At 43.8% G+C, this 22,330-nt stretch overlaps 1 protein-coding gene across 1 annotated transcript in view; it reads left to right on the top strand.

Moving 5' to 3' along the window:
- Positions 1-22,330, top strand: part of LOC110526396 (uncharacterized) — a 183,659-nt gene that overhangs the window by 77,350 nt on the left and 83,979 nt on the right. The window contains 3 exon segments of the mRNA XM_090239453.1: positions 9,273-9,365; positions 19,843-19,936; positions 20,218-20,304. Coding sequence (XP_090095579.1) covers positions 9,273-9,365; positions 19,843-19,936; positions 20,218-20,304 — 274 coding nt within the window.

The following is a 22,330-nucleotide window of genomic DNA, read 5'->3' as shown; positions in this document are numbered from 1 at the left end:
GAAGTAACATTGGTTCTATTATAAAACACCTGTACTCAAATACATGGCACAATGTAATTACATAGGCTATTCCCTTATAGATATTCCATAATAGATATGTAATGTCAAGTGTTGCATGGTGAGTGTTCAACAAGGATAAACCTGTCTCTAGAAATGGGGAAAAGAGACAGGCGCTGGGTGATTGAAGGGAAAATGGAGACGCTGTTGGAAGAGACACTCCAGTGTGGATCTCTTTTAATGGAGGCGTATGAATGGGAAATGCGGCTAGATTGCTGCCCTATTGAAAAGCCCCTTCACATTCATTGCGCCCTTTGACACTGCGGTACGTATCAGATGCCGAGCGTTTATTTCAAAACAACATGTTCTCTCATAAAAGTGGCAATCTTGCTCTAGCGGCATGAAGGTTTTAGCGCACTGAGTAACAGCACCTGAAATCACACAGACACAAATGGGCCCATCCATGAATGATGGAGGCAGTCCAAGTAAAAGCACACTGCACAAAGACAGCCAGGCTGCACTCTCTCTCTAATGATATAATTTCCCTTCCTCCATTCCTGGTAAACAACCACCACTCTCATCTGCTGTATAGGACTCTTTGATGGGGAATACAATAGTCTTTGCTGTTGTATCATGGTGGGATCATCCAGATCCGTTCCATGTCCATGGGTACGTTGTGTTTCAGTGGTCCTAGCCTGGTTTATAGAGTTAATATAAATGCCTGGCTAGGAACCAGCCAGACTACCATTAACCTGAGCAGCACTGTGTGTGGAGGCCTGTGGAACAGCAGCCATGTGTTCCAGTATTTCGCCATGGGCTTCACAGGGACTCTTTAGTCTGGCCTTGCCCAGCCCTGATAAAGCCCACACTTATCACACATGATTGAGTTGTTTACCTATTTGAGGCACGCCCTCTCATCATGTGTCTTATCCCTGACTGATGTGTTCTCGTTCTCTCTCCTTTCCCACCACTCTCCCTCTCTCTCTCCCTTTCTCTTGCTTTCTCTCTCTCCCTCTCTCTCTTGACTTTATATTTATATACATGTGTATGTATAAACCATCACTGTAAAACGACAATACCCTGTCATCATTCTTCCAGCCACCCGGATGCTTGATGTAGGAGGTTGATATGCTGATAGGATCCGAGGCCTTGGCGAGTTCCATTTTTAATTTGAAGCAGCCAGTCAGACACTCTTAGTCACTGTACTTGATAAGGGCACTGTGGCATGGTTCGGCTTGGCTGGGTAAAGGACTCCTACAGGTCCCCGGTTAACATGGTGAACAAAAGCCCAGAGTGAATATCCCACCCCACCTCATTCAGCTCTGTAGTCGGACCTGCTGCTGTGAATGGATGAGGTTATAGAGTGATGGCTGTACTATGCATCCCTGGTTTCACTCTACAGTCCTCTTAACCCTTCCTCTTAGCCAGGAAGCTAGCAAAGTTCCATCTGGTTTTTCAAGGTTTAAGGACACATTTACAGGCAAGGGAAAACTGTTTTTTTTTGTACACCTTAGCCAAATACATTTAAACTCAGTTTTTCACAATTCCTGACGTTTTTCCATTGGCGTTTATCACCCCGTTTATCACCCCATGTTTGATGATTGATATTTTTTTGAATCTCAAGATCAGTTTTTCTCTAAAACTAACATGGGGTGATAAACGGGGTGATAAACGCCAATGGAAAAACGTCAGGAATTGTGAAAAACTGAGTTTAAATGTATTTGGCTAAGGTGTATGTAAACTTCCGACTTCAACTATATATGACCACATCAGTGCATTAGTTACAATAATATTCCATTTAAAGTACAGTAATTTGTTACTGTAAAACTCTAAAACTAACAAATTACTGTACTTTAAATGGAATATTATTGTAACTAATGCACTGATGTGGTCATATATAGTTGAAGTCGGAAGTTTACATACACCTTAGCCAAATACATTTAAACTCAGTTTTTCACAATTCCTGACGTTTTTCCATTGGCGTTTATCACCCCGTTTATCACCCCATGTTTGATGATTGATATTTTTTAGAATCTCAAGATCAGTTTTTCTCTAAAGCTATCCAATACCCTTTCAACGTCTATCTGAATCTCGTCAGTTGTCAGGGCCCATAATTCAGGTAGAACACTGAATTTAACAAATGTTTCTATTTCTAAGCCATTTTTAGATTAGGTCCACTCAACAAAGTTATGTTTTCAACAAATTTCACGCAAGCGGGCTGGGGAGGAGCATGGGACGGAAGCAGTCTTTCCCCAATGAAAGCAGTGTGCAGCCAAGCCTGATATCAAGCAATAATGACACACACAGTTACAATGTTTATTTTTTTTCTATAACTGGATTAAATCTCCCATCCAAATGTTTTGAATGAGATTATATATACAGTATATATATACACTGAGTGTACCAAACATTAGGAACACCTGCACTTTCCATGACAGACTGAACAGGTGAAAGCTATGATCCCTTATTGATGTCACCTATTAAATACATTTCAATTAGTGTAGTTGAAGAGGAGAAGACGGGTTAAAGAAGGATTTTTAAGCCTTGAGACAATTGAGACATGGATTGTGTATGTGTGCCATAAATGAGAACTTGTTCCCAACTTGCCTACCCGGTTAAATAAAGGTGAAATAAAAAATAAATAAAATAAAAAGAGGTGAATGGGAAAGTAAAATATTAATATCCCTTTGAGCATGGTGTAGTTATTAATTACACTTTGGAGGGTGTATCAATGCACCCAGTCACTACAAAGATACAGGTGTCCTTCCTAACTCATTTGCCGGAGAGGAAGGAAACTGCTCAGGGATTTCATCATGAGTCCTATGGTGATTTTTAAACAGTTACAGAGTTTAATGGTTGTGATATGAAAACACTGAGGATGTATCAATGACATTGTAGTTACTCCACAATACTAACCTAAATGACAGAGTGAAAAGGAGGCCTGTACAGAATAAAAATATTCCAAAACATGCATCCTGTTTGCAACAAGACACTTAAGTAATACTGCAAAAACTTTTTGTCCTGAATACAATGCATTATGTTTGGGGCAATCCACTGAGTACCACTTTCATATTTTCAAGCTTGGTGGTGGCTGCATCATGTCATGGGTATGCTTGTAATCGTTAAGGACTAGAGAGTTTTTTTTAGGATAAAAATAAATGAAATAGAGCTAAGCACAGACAAAATCCTAGATGAAAACCTTGTTCGGACACTGGGAGACAAATTCACCTTTCAGCAGGACAATAGCCTAAAACACAAGGCCAAATCTACACAGAAGTTGCTTACCAAGATGACATTGGATGTGGGGCCTAGTTACCGCTTTGACTTAAATCGGCTTGAAAATCTATGGCAAGACATGAAAATGGCTGTCTAGCAATGATCAACAATCAACTTAACAGAGCTTGAAGAATTTTAAAAAGAATAATGGGCAAGTATTGTATAATCCTGGGGCCCCGTTTATTAATGTTGCGTAAAAACAATTCTAAAATACTACATAAGAACGGAATTGATATTTATCACACAATCCTACAAGCGTCATACGCACACCGTTAGGAGATAACCATTGATAAATACCAGTTGTTCTCAGCCTCAGTGCTTGTGCACAACCTTGGCTATTTGCATCTCAAAACACCCCTATTTAATCATATGTGGTCAAAATCAAGTCTTGAAAGCCTGTGGGGATTATACAACGCTGTACCATGAAATACAACGGCGCAACCAAAAAAAGCTATGAAAAAACAGACATTCTGAGACTGAAATAGAGGTGCTAGTGTGAGAGGTTGGCTCACTCAAGTGTGGCTTGACCAGTAGAAATGTAAAACATAGCTACAAAGACAGGACCATTAGGACAATTCAAATTGCTTTAGCAATGGCAAATATACTTCAAATGAGAAGGCAACACTCACCAATAAGCCATCCATGCGATGGTATATGGAAATTATGTTACAGTTTGTTTTGCTGATGATTGCATCCAAAACGTTGGCTCATCAAGGGATCTGAGATGCCGATTGGCAAGCTCCCGCTGAAAAAAACAGAGGGTGGATAGCACTTGGATGTACAACGGAATGGCATGTGTTTCCCTTTCTTAAGCAGGTCTTCAATCTTCCCAAAAATCCTATATGATCGGTTTTGGGGAAAGATGTCTAATGAGCCAATCTGTAATTTCTGCAAAAAAGTCCCACCTGTCCGTAAAAACTCTGTGAAATGCAGCATGTGCCAAATCTTCCAACAGACTAAGGTCAGCCATCTCTCACTCCATTTCCCATTGTCTTTTATAGTATTTCAACAATTGTTTCATATTTATTTGCCTCTAATTTAACAAATTACTGTACTTTAAATGGAATATTATTGTAACTAATGCACTGATGTGGTCATATATAGTTGAAGTCGGAAGTTTACATACACCTTAGCCAAATACATTTAAACTCAGTTTTTCACAATTCCTGACGTTTAATCCCAGTAAAAAGTCCCTGTCTTAGGTCAGTTAGGATCACACTTTATTTCAAGAATGTGAAATGTCAGAATAATAGTGTAGAGAATTATTTATTTCAGCTTTTATTTCTTTCATCACATTCCCATTTGGTCAGAAGTTTACATACACTCAATTAGTATTTGGTAGCATTGCCCTTAAATTGTTTAACTTGGGTCAAACGTTTTGGGTAGCCTTCCACAAGCTTCCCACAATAAGTTGGGGGAATTTTGGCCCATTCCTCCTGACAGAGTTGGTGTAACTGAGTCAGGTTTGTAGGCCTCCTTGCTCGCACACGCTTTTTCAGTTCTGCCCACAAGTTTTCTATGGGATTGAGGTCAGGGCTTTGTGATGGCCACTCCAATACCTTTGTTGTCATTAAGCCATTTTGCCACAACTTTGGAAGTATGCTTGGGGTCATTGTTCATTTGGAAGACCCATTTGCGACCAGGCTTTAACTTTCTGACTGATGTCTTGAGATAGTTGCAAACCATAGTCTGGCTTTTTTATGGCGGTTTTGGAGCAGTGGCTTCTTCCTTGCTGAGCAGCCTTTCATGTTATGTCGATATAGGACTTGTTTTACTGTGTATATAGATACTTTTGTACCCGTTTCCTCCAGCATCTTCACAAGGTCCTTTGCTGTTGTTCTGGAATTGATTTGCACTTTTTGCACCAAAGTACGTTCATCTCTAGGAGACAGAACGCGTCTCCGTCCTGAGTGGTATGACGGCTGCGTGGTCCCATGGTGTTTATACTTGCATACTATTGTTTATACAGATGAACGTGGTACCTTCAGGCGTTTGGAAATTGCTCCCAAGGATGAACAAGACTTGTGGAGGTCTACCTTTTTTTCCCCCATGATGTCAATCAAAGAGGTACTGAGTTTGAAGGTAGGCCTTGAAATACATCCACAGGTACACCTCCAATTGACTCAAATGATGTAAATTAGCCTATCAGAAGCTTCTAAAGCATGACATCATTTTCTGGAATTTTCCAAGCTGTTTAACGGCACAGTCAACTTAGTGTCTGTAAACTTCTGACCCACTGGAATTGTGATACAGTGAATATAAGTTAAATTTAAGTGAAATAATCTGTCTGTAAACAATTGTTGGAAAAATTACTTGTGTCATGCACAAAGTAGATGTCCTAACCGACTTGCCCATACTATAGTTTGTTAACAAGAAATTTGTGGAGTGGTTGAAAAACGAGTTTTAATGACTTCAACTGTGTGAAAGGCCTATAGCCTGTCAAGATATGTTGCATGCATTCACAATTGAAATACAATGAAATAGAAAAATTATTTCATTAATGTAAGAATGTAAAGAAAGGAACATGCAGTATATTATCCCCATTCACTATGTTACGCTTGACAACAGTTGGCACTGTGCGTACGCATAGTCATGGCTGTACATTTACGCACACTTTCAAGCCAACGTTCATATTGATAAATCTCACACTTTGCATGGAAATGATCCTACGCATGGTTTACGTACAGATTTGTGCCTACAAATGATTGATAAATGAGGCCCCAGGTGTACAACGCTCTTAGAGACTAAACCCAAAAGACTCACAGCTGTAATCAATAAATGATCAAACATTTCTAAAAATATATTTTCACTTTGTCATTGTGGGGTATTGTGTGTAGATAGATGGGTGAGAAACAAATATATTGAATCCATTTTGAATTCAGGCTGTAACACGACAAAATGTGGAATAAGTCATGGGGTATGAATACTTTCTGAAGGCACTGTATACACCAGTTGTGTATTATGGAGACAGAGTTCATGCCCACTATTCATGCAGTCAGATTGACCGAAGAAAGGCCAATGATATTTTCCACCAAATTTGACATAGATGTACCCCATCTCTCTTTGTGTGCGTGTGTGTGTGTTTGGGTCTTATCCTTGACTGCATTGGACCCCTCTCGGAGCAGAGTACATATCCCAGACCACCCACACTCTCACGCTTGACGAACCAGAGACAAAAAGTGCCAGGGGGTGAACACGTCCACTGGCTGCATTTTGCATGCACCACCTACCTGAGTAGAGTGGTTTGATACCCACACACGCACATCTCTAATGAGTGTGGGCCTGAAACACACACCATCCCTGGGGGAGCCCGGCACTCTGTTATGTTAACTATTGCATGCAATCCCCACTAAAGTAGTGTAAGCAGAAAGTTGAATTATTCACACTGAGTAATTAAGAGTGTCTTGTACTTCCTCCATAATTCATTGGCGTTAAAGGCCTGGTGTGTTTTTGTGTGGTAAACAGAGCTGGCGTATGATGTGGCGAGAGATGAGGCAACATGACGGTTGTGCCCAGAATGGCCATGTTCTCTCATTTAGCCTGCGGGCAGCTAGGGTGACAGAGGGGGGTGTGGGAGGAGGGGGTGGAGGTTAGGGTTAGTCTGCTTCACCTGGTCTGGTAACTTACCCCTCCCCCACCTCTGTCCTAACTCCCACCCCTATGGCCATTTCATGAGAGGACCTATGCAATAACTATGTCCCCATCTGAATTTAAAATGGATTACATTTAGATTTTTTCCTCACTGGCCTACACACAATACCCATAATGTCAAAGAGGAATTATGTTTATTTTTATTTAAAAACATTTATAAAAATGAAAATCTGAAATATCTTGAGTCAAAAAGTTGTCTAAAGTTGTCTTGTTATGGCAAGCATAAATAGGTTCAGGAGTAAAAATGTGCTTAACAATTCACATAAGTTGCATGGACTCACTCTGTGTTCAATAATAGTGTTTAACATTATTTTTGAATGACTACCTCACCTCTATACCTCACATATACAAGTTCAAATTCAATACAACACATTACTGAGTACCACTCTGCATATTTTCAAGCATAGTGGTGGCTGTATCATGTTATGGGTATGCTGGTAAACATTAAAGACTGGAGAGTTTTTCAGGATAAAAATACATGGAATGGGGCACAGCAAAATCCTAGTGGAAAACCTGGTTCAGTCTGATCCACCAGACTCTGGGAGATTAAGTCACCTTTCAGCAGGACAGTAACCTAAAATTGCCAAATCTACAGTGTAGTGGCTTACCAAGACGACCGTGAATGTTCCTGATGGGCCAAGTTGGGGCGGCAGGGTAGCCTAGTGGTTAGAGCATTGGACTAGTAAAATAAAGGTAAAAAAAAGGCTTAAAAGACTTAAATCTTAAATCTACTTGAAAACGGCAAGACCTGAAAATGGTTGTCGACCAATGGTCAATAACCAATTTGACAGAGCTTGAAGAATTTTGAAAAGATTAATAGGCAAATGTTGCACAATCCAGGTGTGGAAAGCTCTTACGCAGAAAGACTCACTGCTGTAATCGCTGTCAAAGGTGCTTCTACAAAGTTTTGACTCAGGGTATCAGGTATGAAGGTAAGACCCAGATGCAGACACGATGAATTAACAATGGTTTAATAATCCAACAAGGCAGACAATAGACAGGTCAAGGCAGGCAGGGGTCAGTAAACCAGAGGTGGGGCAACGGTTCCGGACGGCAGGCAGGCTCAGGGTCAGGCAGGCGGGTTCAGAGTCAGGACAGGCAAGGGTCAAAACTAGGAGGGCGAGAAAAGAGAGACTTGGAAAAGCATGAGCTAAGAACAAAAACCCTGGTTGAAAACTGGCAACAGACAAACAGAGAACACAGGTATAAATACACAGGAGATAATGGGGAAGATGGGCAACACCAACAACAAACAGATCAGGGTGTGACACAGGGGTGTGAATGCTTTTGGAAATTAGATATTTCTGTATTTCATTTTCAATACATTTAGAAACATTTCTAAAAACATGTTTTCACTGTCATTATGTGGTATTGTCTGTAGATGGGTGAAAAAAACAGCTAAATTCAGGCTGTAACACAACAACATGTGGAATAAGTCAAGGGGTATGAATACTTTCTAAAGGCACTGTATTATGTTGAGTACATTCTCTAAACATAATGTCAATTTAATGTTCTGAGAAGGTTACAAGCCAAGCATGCATTATTTCCATTGTACAACGTATCGAATAGACTTCAGTTAGATGATACATGAGCCTGTTTTATTCGATTAGACAAGGCAGGGAAATATTCATATATATGATCTTCATCTTGCATAACTTCTAGTGATTAGACCATGATGGTGTTCGTTATAGAATTTGCAAAAGGGTCCTGGTAATTTGGATAAAAGTCTTCATTGGCGTGTGATAGATTGACTGGGCTCAGAGTTTAGACGGAAGGCGGCAGACGATGGCAAGGCTTTAGAGAGGCTATTGATTGTACATACTTACAAACGCTCCCACCCAAACTAAGAGGAGGGCTTAAAAGTGCAAGGCAAATTAGTCACGGCTTGTCAATCATTTACACTAAGGTGTATGCTGAGGGATTGGCTGCTTCAACTCGACTGCTCCTTTTAATGGAAAAGAGAAAAGGCTGAATTCAGAGGAATCTTTATAGATCTGTCTTTTTACTACAACCCCCTCCATTCAGAGACAAATGGGATTAGCTCAACTAATTGAACTTCTGGATCTGAGCACTATGTCATCAGTCTCTAAGTGGTTATTGGACCAGAATGAGGTAAGGGACATTCTTTGTTGTGAGATTCTTCAACTGTACAACACACATACCAACACGTACACATACCGTGTAATATGCTCGGCTGTGGCTAGAACTAGTGAGAAACTGCCCTTTTGGAGAAAGCTCAGAGAATATTATCAGTAACATTTCTCTGTGTAACTGCTTATGTCTACTGGAGAGACAAGCAGAGAGCTGCAGTACGTGGGAGCTCTCAGTGCTCTGATTCCATCTGTCAGGTTCCTGAACCGCCGGCCCACAAGGCCTCCCCCTCCCCCACACAGCCCACTGCTCTATACAACACAAGAAGTCATCCCAGAGCCGTTTAAAAGGTCAGCAGGACTACACTACAGCCTGCTTTGACATTTGATTGGCAGAGGTAAATATCTTCGAGTGGTTGAGATGGGCCGAGTCCTCGTGCACTGCTTCAAAGAGCAATGTGAATGGGAGATACGCTGGGTTGCTTCCTCCGGGTGAACTCCTATTCACTGGGTCTTTTAACAGGGCTTTACTGAAGCTGTATAGACCTTTTGGGTTATTATTAGTCTCTCACTACAGACTACCATTCATTGTCTCTGACAGCATCCTGTTTTGATATGCAGATATATGCTGGCCGGTCAAATTGCTAGTTATGTTTATGTGGACGTGGACAACCTTGAGAGGTTTGTGTGTACGTCCGTTTGTGCGAATAGTTTAAATTATTCATCCGGTGTGGGTGTGTATTGTGTTGTGACCTCAACAAGGACAGGAGGGCACAATGGTGGGTCATCTGGACCCTGCCAACTGCCAGTCCCTTCCCCTCCGCCTCTCCAGCCCGCTCCCTCTGGCCACCGCCTTGTGTGCAGCGTGCTCTGGCGGCTAAAGGCGCTCGTTAAAGGCCATAACTTATCTCACGTTTGAAGCTAATGGGAGGAATACTGGCCGCAGTGAAAAATAAATGACATTTCTCCCCCCTCTCTCTCCCTGCCCTCCTAACCTGCAGCGTAATATAGCAGCGGTGAGGGTATGCATTACAGATCTGAGGCCTTAGAATTTATCTGTGCTGCACTACGCTGACTGATGCATTTGAAAATAATGTACTGGAGCCGGAGCATTACAGGGACCCCGTAACTAATGGAGAGCTCTCGCCCCGTGGCCGCCACTGTATATCATTCAGCTGTACTACCTCATCAAGCCCCGGCCCTGCACACAGTGCAATATATCCCCTCTCCGTCCTTCCTTCTTTCTCTCTCTTTAATTGTCATTTCTCTCATGATGCCCTCTTACTAATTAATACAGAAGCCTACCTTCATAATGTGCTGTCGTTGCTGTCGGTGAACGAGGAGCCGTATTAACCGTTCAGATTGATGCACCAAAGTCTACTCTGAACGCCATCATTGTGTTTCCTCCATAATAACTGAGATGTTTTGAGGCCTAGTTACCGAGTCATTTTCATTTGACCAATCAGATATCAGAGCATAAGACATACTGTATCTGCAGTATTAAAACAAGTTTCACATTTTTGTCACCTGCACTAGTTCAGTGAAATGCCTTTCTTGTTTGCTCTTTCCCGACAATGCGATAGTCAATGTCAGTAGTACTATAATTTTTTTAAAATAAAAAAGTGAAGTAGAACAAAAACACACAATAAATATAAATAAGAGACCACAAGAAAGTAAGTAAGCTATATACAGGGTCGGTTCCAGGGTCAGTGCCAATACCATATTTACAATGTGCAGGTGACTAGGAAACAGGATATATGATAAATGTACAGTGGCAAGGGCTGTTCTCTATAATGGTTGAAAATGCAAAAACATTTGAAAGATTGGTGGAGTGGGCCAGATCAGAGTAGATAAACAGGTTGAATATGCAGGTTGAATCACTTTATCTTTTAGGCCCCCTATTTCCTCTCACTCGTTTCACCTCCCTTTTCACAGCTCAGTTTTATTTAATGGTGTTTATGTTTAATAGCTGTATAAGACAGTAGCCGCTCACTGCCCTTTTCCAGCCAAATCAAGGTAAAGAAAGAGGGAAAGGCCAAATGAATTCCATCCAGCGAGAGGTCAGAGAGACAGACAGAGAGTACATAGCAATGTCTTTCCCCCAGTAGGCAGGGGGAGATACGATGCTAATAAGATCATAAGAGAAGAGGAGAGCCGGACCCCCGGGACGACCATAAAGAGTTTCAGTATATTTAAAAAAAAGATAACACCCTGAAAAAATGATGATGTCTGCTTTGAAATGCATTAATAATCAGGAGTGGACTGTTTTGTTCTAGGATATGAAATAGGATTGAAATCCCCTAGTCTTGGGGAGGGCAGGACTGGGCGAGAGAGGGGGGTAGTGGTGGGGAGTTGGGGGCCTTAGAGAGATTTAGAGAAAGGCAGAGGGTGGAATAAGAAGTGTGTTGTTGTGAGCGAGGTTCAGGAGGCCTCTTCCTTCCTGCTCTCTTTCCGTCTTACTTTCCGTCCAGGTGCACAGGGCAGGGGGAAGAGAAGACAGGAAGAGGCTTTCATTATTTCTGGTTTCTGTTTTCTCTTAATGGAATGTTCTGGATGGTAGTGGGTATTTGAACCATCAGTGTGTTTCCCATGTTCCTCTCTCTGTGATCACGCCTGTTCTAAATCAAAAATGCCTCTGACTCACTCTTAGGAAGAGAGGAGGAATATGAGGAATATTTGAACAGTTATGGCCTATGTTAGAGCATGATGAAAAAGACTTCAAATGCTTTGTCTTTCTCTGCCCTTCTATCCTAATCGGAAATTCATAGAATCCTAATGAAATGAAACCTGTAGGAAGTGTGCCATTTCCCTTCTTATATAATCAGAACATTTTGGTGCTGAGTTTATAATACAGTAGAATCCTTAAGTGGAGGAAATCTGTATTATTAAATTGTAATATAATTATAATACTTTGTAATTGGAAAATGCGTTGCGGTGTATAATAAAAGACTGTGTGGTGGTCAAGTGCAGTCTCAAGCAGATTCTCCGCCCCATTGATGTATGAAGGTCAGGCGTCAGCATTCCCGCTGCCTAATCTCTCTGTATATACATACAGGCAACGGCTCTGGGCTGTTTCCATACTGAAGACCTGGCCCACTGTCTACCATAGGGGAAATACCTGTTTGTCATCACAAATACTTAATTCACTTCAATTAATTTTAGTAACTCGGCTGTAACTTTGGTAAGGTATTACTAATTAGATGATCCTTATTGGATTGTTTATTTGGTTTCGGTCCTAATCAATGCATTTTTATTCACTTTCATTTCATTTTGGCACATCGTCAAGTGTTCCAGATATCTGTAGGACTAGTACTTTATATGGAGACGGCCCGAGGTCCCTATAGTTGGTTGGTTGGATTGACTGAGTGATTGATGTAAATAATAGATTGCCTCATCCATCCTCCAGTAGTTGTGAGGATCCAGGGAGAGAGCTCCAGGGCTCGGCCATGTGTTGATGTCACTGAGAGGCAAGCAGGCAGGATGCCCGGACAAACTGGGATTTCATTGTGACTGAGCATGTGCGGCAGGCTGGCGGTTTCAGTGTTGTGACAGGCCAGGCTGAGGCAGGCGGGTGGCCAGCCCAGGGGAAGCGGTCGATCAGGTCGGTCAGACCTATTTTCTGACTGACTTCCTCTGTGAGGGGGAGATGGGCCGTGTGAGGTGCAACTGACCAGGACAGAGAAGGTGACCCTGAGGAGGGAGTATAGGTACTGTAGGCAGAGCAGCAGGTCAGAACTGAGCCACTGACCAGGACAGAGAAGGTGACCCTGAGGAGGGAGTATAGGTACTGTAGGCAGAGCAGCAGGTCAGAACTGAGCCACTGACCAGGACAGAGAAGGTGACCCTGAGGAGGGAGTATAGGTACTGTAGGCAGAGCAGCAGGTCAGAACTGAGCCACTGACCAGGACAGAGAAGGTGACCCTGAGGAGGGAGTATAGGCACTGTAGGCAGAGCAGCAGGTCAGAACTGAGCCACTGACCAGGACAGAGAAGGTGGCCCTGGGGAGGGAGTATAGGCACTGTAGGCAGAGCAGCAGGTCAGAACTGAGCCACTGACCAGGACAGAGAAGGTGACCCTGAGGAGGGAGTATAGGTACTGTAGGCAGAGCAGCAGGTCAGAACTGAGCCACTGACCAGGACAGAGAAGGTGACCCTGAGGAGGGAGTATAGGCACTGTAGGCAGAGCAGCAGGTCAGAACTGAGCCACTGACCAGTATGTCCACCTAGAGGGAGATGGAGCTTCTCGTAAGCCCATCGTCACTCTGTGTTTGACTCTGTCTGGACACAGGCCTGGTTCTGTTTCAACCCCACACTGAAACCTCTTCAGCAGCAGCCCAATGGTTGAACTTCAGTTAGTATGGCTCTAAAGCACTCTTCACTGGGCTGACAACCTGGCACTCTCACTAAGCAAACAGTAGATGGGCTCTGCTCTACTCTTCTCTTCCCTGCCTGAATAGTCCTCTCTCATGGCAGTGTGATCCAGCCAGCCAGGCCCACCTAAAGCGCTGTAATGGCTGTGTGTGAAACGGGTTTGCTGGGAATGGTTTTAAACAGTGGAGAGCTCTGAAGAGGCCGGCGGTCGGAAAGATATCACCTAACAGCCTGCCGTTAAAAGGTTGACTGTGCCGTGCTGGAATGGAGGTGTCCTATAGTCGGCCCAATTTCAGCTAATCAACCACGCCTGATTGTTTGCTGAAGTGCAAATTTGGGGTGGACATTCATTAGCCCTCCACTGGAGGTTTTATACCATGATTTCTTTTATTTTGGTCTTTTTCAACTGTTTTTTTGTATTTTTTACATGGGCCATCATTTATAATTTCCCCAAGCTACTGAACCTCATCTACTCTGGCTTAATTTAGACTCCCAACATCAGAGTGCATATCCTATTTTTTGGGGACGCTTACAAATAACATGGAGCATCTCAATGTGAAAGCATTATCCAAATTGCAATTGGTAAATGTTGCGCTATATTTATTTTTGTACCTCATCTGCAACAGCCTCAGTACCCAGACACAGACTCTGTCTGCCCCCCCTCCCCCCTGGCCTGTGCTTTGATGTGGGTTATCAGTGAGCCCCATCGCCCCCGCCACCCTCCCAGCCCCTCCGTGTCAGCACCTTTTGATGTAGCCTATGTGCACTTCCAAATATCATTTTTAATAAGGAGTCATTATCATTTAGATTTCTTGCTGAATGAGAAGAGTGACCTCTGGTATTTATCTGGTGGGGGGCGTACTATGTGCATTCTGGGAAGACTGGGTGGAAGCCACTTATATGGGGAGCTGTATACGGTGGCAGTCATTCACATCTCTTATGTGTCTGGTAATCAGAATATCTTCTCTAGCAGTTCCCTGAGCAAGTCAGTTTGTGTCTAAGCACTCTGGTCTGCATACTAGTAGTTAAAAAAATAAGTAGTTATTTAGAATGTACTGTAGATGTAGCTTGTTAGAGATGCACGTGTGTACGTATGTGTGTAGTGGTGGGGAGACTTATTATGAAGCTCACCTTCCCTGAATAATGGCATTACAGAGCAGAGTTTGGGGGACTGGCCGTGGCTGTGTAAGGCAGGGAGGGTAGCAGCTGCGCCCTCACACACAAGGCTCCTCTAATTTGGCAGAGCTCACCATGGACTCCCTCCACCTCGTTGAAGGAGAGTCTCAAGAACTAATATCATCCTGTTTTTATCAGGCAGTGAGCGAGCAGAGAGAAGTCCCAGGGCCCTGACAGGACAAAGAGCCTCTCCACACGCCTCCCTCTTTAATATCTTTCTGTGGACCAGGTCGCAATTAGCATGTTAATGAAGGGATCTGAAACCTCTAAAGATCAAGACAATAGGAGTCCTTTCTGGGCGCCTGAAGATAACAAATAACCTTTAACGGAAATTACCAGATGAAATGTACAGCGTTTATCGTGTGAAATACTCATTTTTAAGAGTAATCTACGAAACGCTGGCGTTAATCTATTTCTTTATGCTTTTGAGCCCCATGCCTGCCTCTAGCTTATTTTGGTTAATTACATTGAGGACACTTTATGCTTGTCTCTTTTAAAAACGTCTTGCGGTTATCTGCGTTTTCTCCCTGCCCTACTTGATGTTGGTGCATGCTGGCTAAGCTGCGAGAGGATCATTTAGGAGCCCTGGTGCTGCAGCTTTGTCACAGTGGTGAGAGATCAAAGAGACCCCTAATGCTCAGATTCAGGAAGAAGAATACCAAATCACACTGGTCTCCTGGGCAGGCCTGGTGTTGGTAGCATTGGGTCAAACTCAAGATAATGAGGAGTGTGTTACAGCCCCTTTAAAACCACACAGATTTTCACACATGTCCATGATACAGTGGGAACCTGCTGGACTGGGCTGATCCTGTGTAGGTGTAGAGGGTTAGTATTAGTACAGGTGGTAATGTAATAATATATGCCATTTAGCAGACGCTTTTATTCAAAGCGACTTAGTCATGCGTGCAGACATTTTACATATGGGTGGTCCTGGGAATCGAACCCACCATTTTGGTGTTGCAAGCGCCATGCTCTACCAACAGAGCTCCAGAGGTGGTAGAGGCAACAACAAGGCCTTGATGCAACGGTCCAATGTGAACAAATAAATGGGTTGAAAGGCAACCCCTGGCAGAGGGCAGTGAGTGTCAGATGGGGTTGAGAGAGGCAACACTGCTGGGTTCAAAGCACTAGTGTGAAGATGACACTGGAAGGACTGTCCTCTACAGAGAACCCCTCATTCACTGTTCAGTCAGACCAGTTAAGTAGAGGCTTCCTGGAAACACACGAGTGTGTGTGCGCGCACACACACACACACACGCACACACACACACGCACACACACACAAACACACACACACACACACACACACACACACACACACACACACACACACACACACACACACACACACACACACACACATCAGCCAGGCCCAGGCGATACCCTGCAGCGTCAGCAGCACCCTAGCTCTCCGCATAAACTGCCCCAGGCCACATATCCAGACAGACAGACACGGCAGACAGGCCCAGCCTCTCTCTACTTCTCTCATCTATCACTCACCTCTCCATCTCCTCCTCCTCTCCTCTCCTCTCCTCTCCTCTCCTCTCCTCTCCTCTCCTCTCCTCTCCTCTCCTCTCCTCTCCTCTCCTCTCCTCTCCTCTCATCTCCTCTCCTCCTCATAATTTCTCCTTCTCTCCTCCTCCTCTCCTCCTCCCCATCTCTTCTCCTCCTCCCCATCTCCTCTCCTCCTCCCCATCTCCTCTCCTCTTCCTAATCTCCTCTCCTCCTCCTCCCAATCTCCTCTCCTCCTCCTCCCATCTCCTCTCCTCCTCCCTATCTCCTCCTCCTTCCCATCTCCTCCTCCTCCTTCTCCCCATAATTTCTCCTCCTCCCATCTCCTCTCCTTCTCCCTATCTCTTCTACTCCTCCCCATCTCTTCTTCTCCTCCTCCCTATATCCTCTCCTCCTCCACATCTCCTCTCCTCCTCCCCATCTTCTCTCCTCCCCATCTCCTCTCCTCCTCCTCCACATCTCCTCTCCTCCTCCGCATCTTCTCTCCTCCACATCTCCCCTCCCCTCCTCCTCCTCCTCCTCCTCCTCCTCCTCTCTTCTCCTCTCCACTCCCCCTATCTCCTCTCCTCCTCATCATTTCTCCTTCTCCCCATCTCCTCTCCTCCTCCTCCACATCTCCTCTCCTCCTCCCCATCTCTCCTCCTCCTCCCCATCTTCTCTCCTCCCATCTCGTCTCCTCCTCCCCATCTCCTCTCCTCTTCCCAATCTCCTCTCCCCCTCCTCCCATCTCGTCTCCTCCTCCCTATCTCCTCTCCTCCTCCCCATCTTCTCTCCTCCCCATCTCATCTCCTCCTCATCTCCTCTCCTCCTCCTCCCCATCTCCTCATCTCCTCTCTTCCTCCCCATCTCCTCTCCTCCTCACAATGTCCTCTCCTCCCCATCTCCTCTCCTCTCCTCCCCATCTTCTCTCCTACTCCTCCCCATCTCCTCTCTTCCTCCCTATCTCCTCTCCTCCTCTCCCTCTCCTCTATCTCTTCCTGTTTCTTCCTGTTTCTTACGACTAGCTCAGTGTTTTCCTCTTTATTCTATCTCCTCCTCCTCCTTCTCCCCATCATTTCTCCTCCTCCCATCTCCTCTCCTCCCCCCTATATCCTCTCCTCCTCCCCATCTTCTCTCCTCCCCATCTCATCTCCTCCTCATCTCCTCTCCTCCTCCTCCCCATCTCCTCATCTCCTCTCTTCCTCCCATCTCCTCTCCTCCTCACAATGTCCTCTCCTCCCCATCTCCTCTCCTCTCCTCCCCATCTTCTCTCCTACTCCTCCCCATCTCCTCTCTTCCTCCCTATCTCCTCTCCTCCTCTCCCTCTCCTCTATCTCTTCCTGTTTCTTACGACTAGCTCAGTGTTTTCCTCTTTATTCTCTCTGTCAGTCCCATGCCAGTTGAATGGATTTCTAATATCTGTGCATGGACATGGTTGTGTGTGTGACTCTGTGCTTATAAGAAATAACCTTTGGTAACCTTGTTCATATCAATCACGGTACATAATGTAGTTATTATACAAAATGTACATTGTATGCGTGCGTGAGAGGTGTTTGTACACCCACATTTCCATGGAACTGAATTCTCCAGATATCTTCCCAGTTTAGCCCTGGCAGGTAAGACCTCACACAGATGTCAGGCGAGGTAAAGCTGGCCCTGTAATATTGCTAGGAGGCGGGAATAAAACGGTGTGAATTATCTGTCAAAGCATCAGCCCAGTGAGCTGTGTGGCCAGTTCATTAAACTGCTGACAGTACCATTAATATTAGTGTGCCTTTAAAACCTCAGCATCAAATCAGAACCACCCAGGGAGATGTGAGGTGGTTCAGCTTTTAGAGGGGAGTGATCTGAATTCTAATGGGCTGTAGGAGGATAGGTGGTGGAGGTCTATAATAAAGTCTCTTTTAAAACCTGTTTTTGGAAATGGGAATTATATGGCACTGCTGACATTATAGAAAGCAAACCTTAGAAAACTGGTGAGATGGACATGTCATGAATGAATGTTTATCATCATGCCAAGCATTAGGCTAAAATGTCCCTGATGCATAACTTCTTGCCCAATTATGATTTTGAAGAAAAATAACTCCTGGACGTTCCATCACATTTAGACACTGTGTGCATTTGGTAGTTGCCACATAATATTTTTTCTGTATTACAAATTTCCAGTAAACTAAAAGATGATACCCTCGTAGTGTGCATTCTCTTGCAGTAACCTGCACCAAAAGATAGCTTACTCTTGTTTGCTTTTACTTTTCATATTTGGTGCGAGAACTTACCAGCAAACTTTTAGGACATGGAGTTTACCAAGACGGTATGCTGCGCCTATACAGAACGAAATGCATTTTTCGTGTGGAAAACAGGACAGAAATGTGTTGCTTTGATGTTAGCCATAAAACCATTAAAAAACGTTTTTTTAAGGATGAATACTTTGGATGTACACAGAGTGGTGTGACAGTTGTAGAGAGCCCTCACCGTTGCTGTCCAGCAGTGCCTGGTCCACGCATTTACCATGTATCCTCCCACCACTCTGTCTACCAGAGTAGCTTTTATTCTCCTCAGAGGAGGGAGAGATGCCTCTTGTTCTCTTTACGACACATTTTTAATACTGTTCCTCCGACTACATTTGTAGAGAGCAAATGCTTTGATGAAATATGGGACAAACACTATACACATCATGTTTTTCATTTGTAGTAGTATAGCCTTGAAATGGACTCTGCAACATATCATTTATCTGATATAGTCCTGTACTTGCTTTTGGACTGTCTAAAAAAAAACTGCCCGTTGATTTCAAAATAATTCTTCCAACCAGTATCTTGGTGAATTTACATGAAATTAAAGTCCTGACATCCATTTGATAAGCAACTGAGGGGTATATAATTGGGACATCCAGGGAAAATGACATCTTAATTATATTCGCTGACACTTACCATGCTGTGTCAATTGGCTGGTAATAAAGAACAGGACATGCATGTTATCTGTGTAACATTGTCTGATTACAAATCTGTCTGTTGGGTAACTTGGGTTAATTGAGTTTATGAAATTAGAAGTTTTGTTCATGAATTAAAATGTTGCCTTTCTTACATCTTGAAGTTCTCAACACTGTCAGTTGTATTGTATAGTAAGCATGGTGTATAGCAGGATTTGATGCATGTATTGTGTTGAGGTCAGTTTCATCTTCCAAAGCCTATTGAATTTTGACACATTTGCTTCTGGGTGACTGACCTTGCTTTCGCCTACACTGTGACTCTCAATAGCAGAGGCTAATTTGGCTATGGGAAATGGATTGAAAACTAACCCAGCAACAAGCAGCAGTGGAGCTAAGCTTTTCTGGGAAATTGATATGTACTGTATCTTCTGTCACAAAAATGTCATCTTGTACCTGAAATTGGCACATCTCCTTTGAGATGTGCCTCTCTTGATAGTTCGACATGTGAGTGCAAACTGTATTGTATTTGGTGTTTTACTGTAATAGACGACTATGATGTTCAGTTGCTCCTGGGGACTTTCAATAGGCTTTGTGTTTTAGTTTAGTGCAGCAGACTTCCAATAATATGTAAATGCATCCCTGTTTCTTTCCTTCCCTCCTTGAAATAACCACTTATCTGACATGTTCTGACATGACTTGGTTGGCAAAAATAATAGCGGAATCCTTGCTTTCCCCTAACCTACTGTGTGAAATTGGTGATTACTTCAAGAAAGCTGGATGGATGGAAGGAAAGAAGGAGGAAAGGAAGGAGGTAAACATATATCAAATCAGGCCTGTGTTTATTTGTATCAGGTGGAGGAGCGTGAAGCCCAGGTCCAGGAGCTGCAGGACACCATCACAGATCTGCACCAGGAGATGACCAGGAAGGACCAGGACAAGCTGACACAGCTGCTGACCAGGTACTGACCAGGTAGGGCTGGGGAACTATTACCACCCAGACAGGTCTAGTTCTGTCAATTCTGTTGGTAAACACTTGTCCACTTCTGGTCAAGATCAAATAGAACTAGTAAATCAAAATGTTAACCTCATTTAATTTGAACACTATTGACAGAGTATGCAATTTCTTCATCAGCATAATGAAACCTACATTGGTCTAATCTACAGTGTATGACACAGTTGTACTTGTAACCCATTGGTGTGGTACAGTGAATGATGTGCTGTGTGGTTGTCTTGATGGCAGGTCAGGAGCATTGAGGAGACCACAGGCCAGCTGAGACAGGAGGTGGCTGTTAGAGTGGGCATCAGCAGCGCTACTCTGTCTGGGGATGTGAGTACAGCAGGGAAAGTGGGTTAAAGCACAGTGTTCATGCATATACTGTACATGTATATGTTCCACAGGACATGATCTACTACCTGACCTACGTTTTATATAGGCTGTAAGGTCTAACAATGCATCAGTGAACATATAATGAACTTGGATCCACTCTGGGCTTTTCCAGTCTTAAATATTCATCCAAATGTCATTTTTCTGTGCAAACAAATGCATTACTAGGTGATAGAAAATGATAGAAATGTAAGCTAGTCCTATAAAGTTCCAGTTATATTGTGTTCATTTTCTCTATTCTAAGACTCATTAACATTTCATCAGTCATCCTGTTGTTATTAACATTCCTGTACAAGCCTACGCATTCACACATAAATCACATTAGACCCTCATTTCCAGATGAATGCGTACGTACATGGTGACTCAGTCTCTCACACGGTCTGTCTGTATGGTTTGTCTGTCTGTATGGTCTGTCTGTATGGTTTGTCTGTCTGTATGGTCTGTCTGTATGGTTTGTCTGTCTGTATGGTCTGTCTGTGTGGTCTGTCTGTGTGGTCTGTCTGTATGATCTGTTTGTGTGGTCTGTGTGTATGGTCTGTCTGTATGGTCTGTCTGTATTATGTCATGGGTTGGAGATCATGATTGCCCAGTAGAGCTGGAGATCTTTGAGACCAGTGTTTGTTGAGAGGGGCTCTAATGATGGCACATGTGGGTACTGATGGCCCCAATGTGGGAGCCAGAGCCAGCCTGAATAGTAGCTCTGTCCCCCTCTCTCCACCTAACTCTTGACGTCTCCACACATCTGGCAGGCAGCCCAGAGACCATGATGGGAGTCAATTAACTCTAATGAATTGTAATATTGTGCAATTTTAATCAGGCTGTAATTCTGTATAATAACCTTAACATTTCTGGACGGGATTGGATTGCAATTACGTGTGCAGCAGCAGAAGGAGGCAGAGAGTTTAGGTAGGGAACTATGCAGGTCCCTGGAAAGAGGGCTTTTTAGAGTTCCTTTTGTTTGCGTTTAATATGGAAATTGTGCGAAAATAATGAGACAACTTCTCCTCATTGCTTATTGAATTTGGGAGGTCAGGTACAATGAGTTTTGTGTAATTATGGACATAGCCTCAGAGATGGTAGGTAGATTGGCCTATTAGTCCTGTCTGGGATGATTTCTTTTCTCTCTGGTGGATTTTGACCTTCAAATCATCCAAATGCTAGTTAGAACCTTTCTGATTGGTTGAATTGGCTTGCTGATTAGTCAGGCTTCCCTGGTGGGCTCACTGACTGGTATCCTGTTTGGCTGCGTGGGGGTGGAGGAGGAAACAGCCTCATAGCCAGATGGTAGAGAATAGAGGGAACCGTAGAAAACATATGTAAATGAGAGAAATGATCCTGTCATGTATTTGGTGTTTTAGTGAAACAGCATTGTCTTTGTGTAAGAGTGGATGTCTTTGGTGCTGAAACAGAATATTCTAACACTGAAGGAATCTATGGGTCCTGACCCTGTCCTCCATCTCTGCTACCTTTTCCTCTCTTCTCTTCACCTCTCATCCCTTTTCCTTCTCTCTTTCCCTCTCTCAATGTGGAGGAAATGCATTGGAAAGGAGAGCCAAAGTCACACAACATTAGTTTGGTAGTGGCTGCCGCTGCAGAAAGTCATTACTCTTCCTTGACAGTATCATAGAGAACGGTGGAGCTGGGTCGCGCCTAGCCCCTCGCTCTCCCTCGCCATGCGCCACTCGCAGGAAATTGCCTCATACTTCAGCGGGCAGGAAGGTGACACGTCGGCGACACCCACGCATGTGTCACTTTCAGGGCCCAGGACCTGGGTGGGAGCGGGCTCCGGTGCCACAGACAAGTGCTGCCTGGGGAGCAGTAAAGGAGAGCTGCCCAAGGGAGGCTGGTTGAGCTGGGGTCTGGACACGCAGGTAACCACGCTGGATTTAGAGGAGGGGCAGAGGAGGGGTAGAACTAGTTACCATAAATGAGGTCTTAACCTCCCTAACTTTCTTTGACCACTAGTTTT

The sequence above is a fragment of the Oncorhynchus mykiss genome, chromosome 6 (genome assembly GCF_057628025.1).
Source record: "Oncorhynchus mykiss isolate SJ-2025 chromosome 6, ASM5762802v1, whole genome shotgun sequence".
NCBI lineage: Eukaryota > Metazoa > Chordata > Actinopteri > Salmoniformes > Salmonidae > Oncorhynchus > Oncorhynchus mykiss.
Note: the sequence above shows the minus strand (reverse complement) of the source record. Positions and strands in the feature narration are given on the sequence as shown.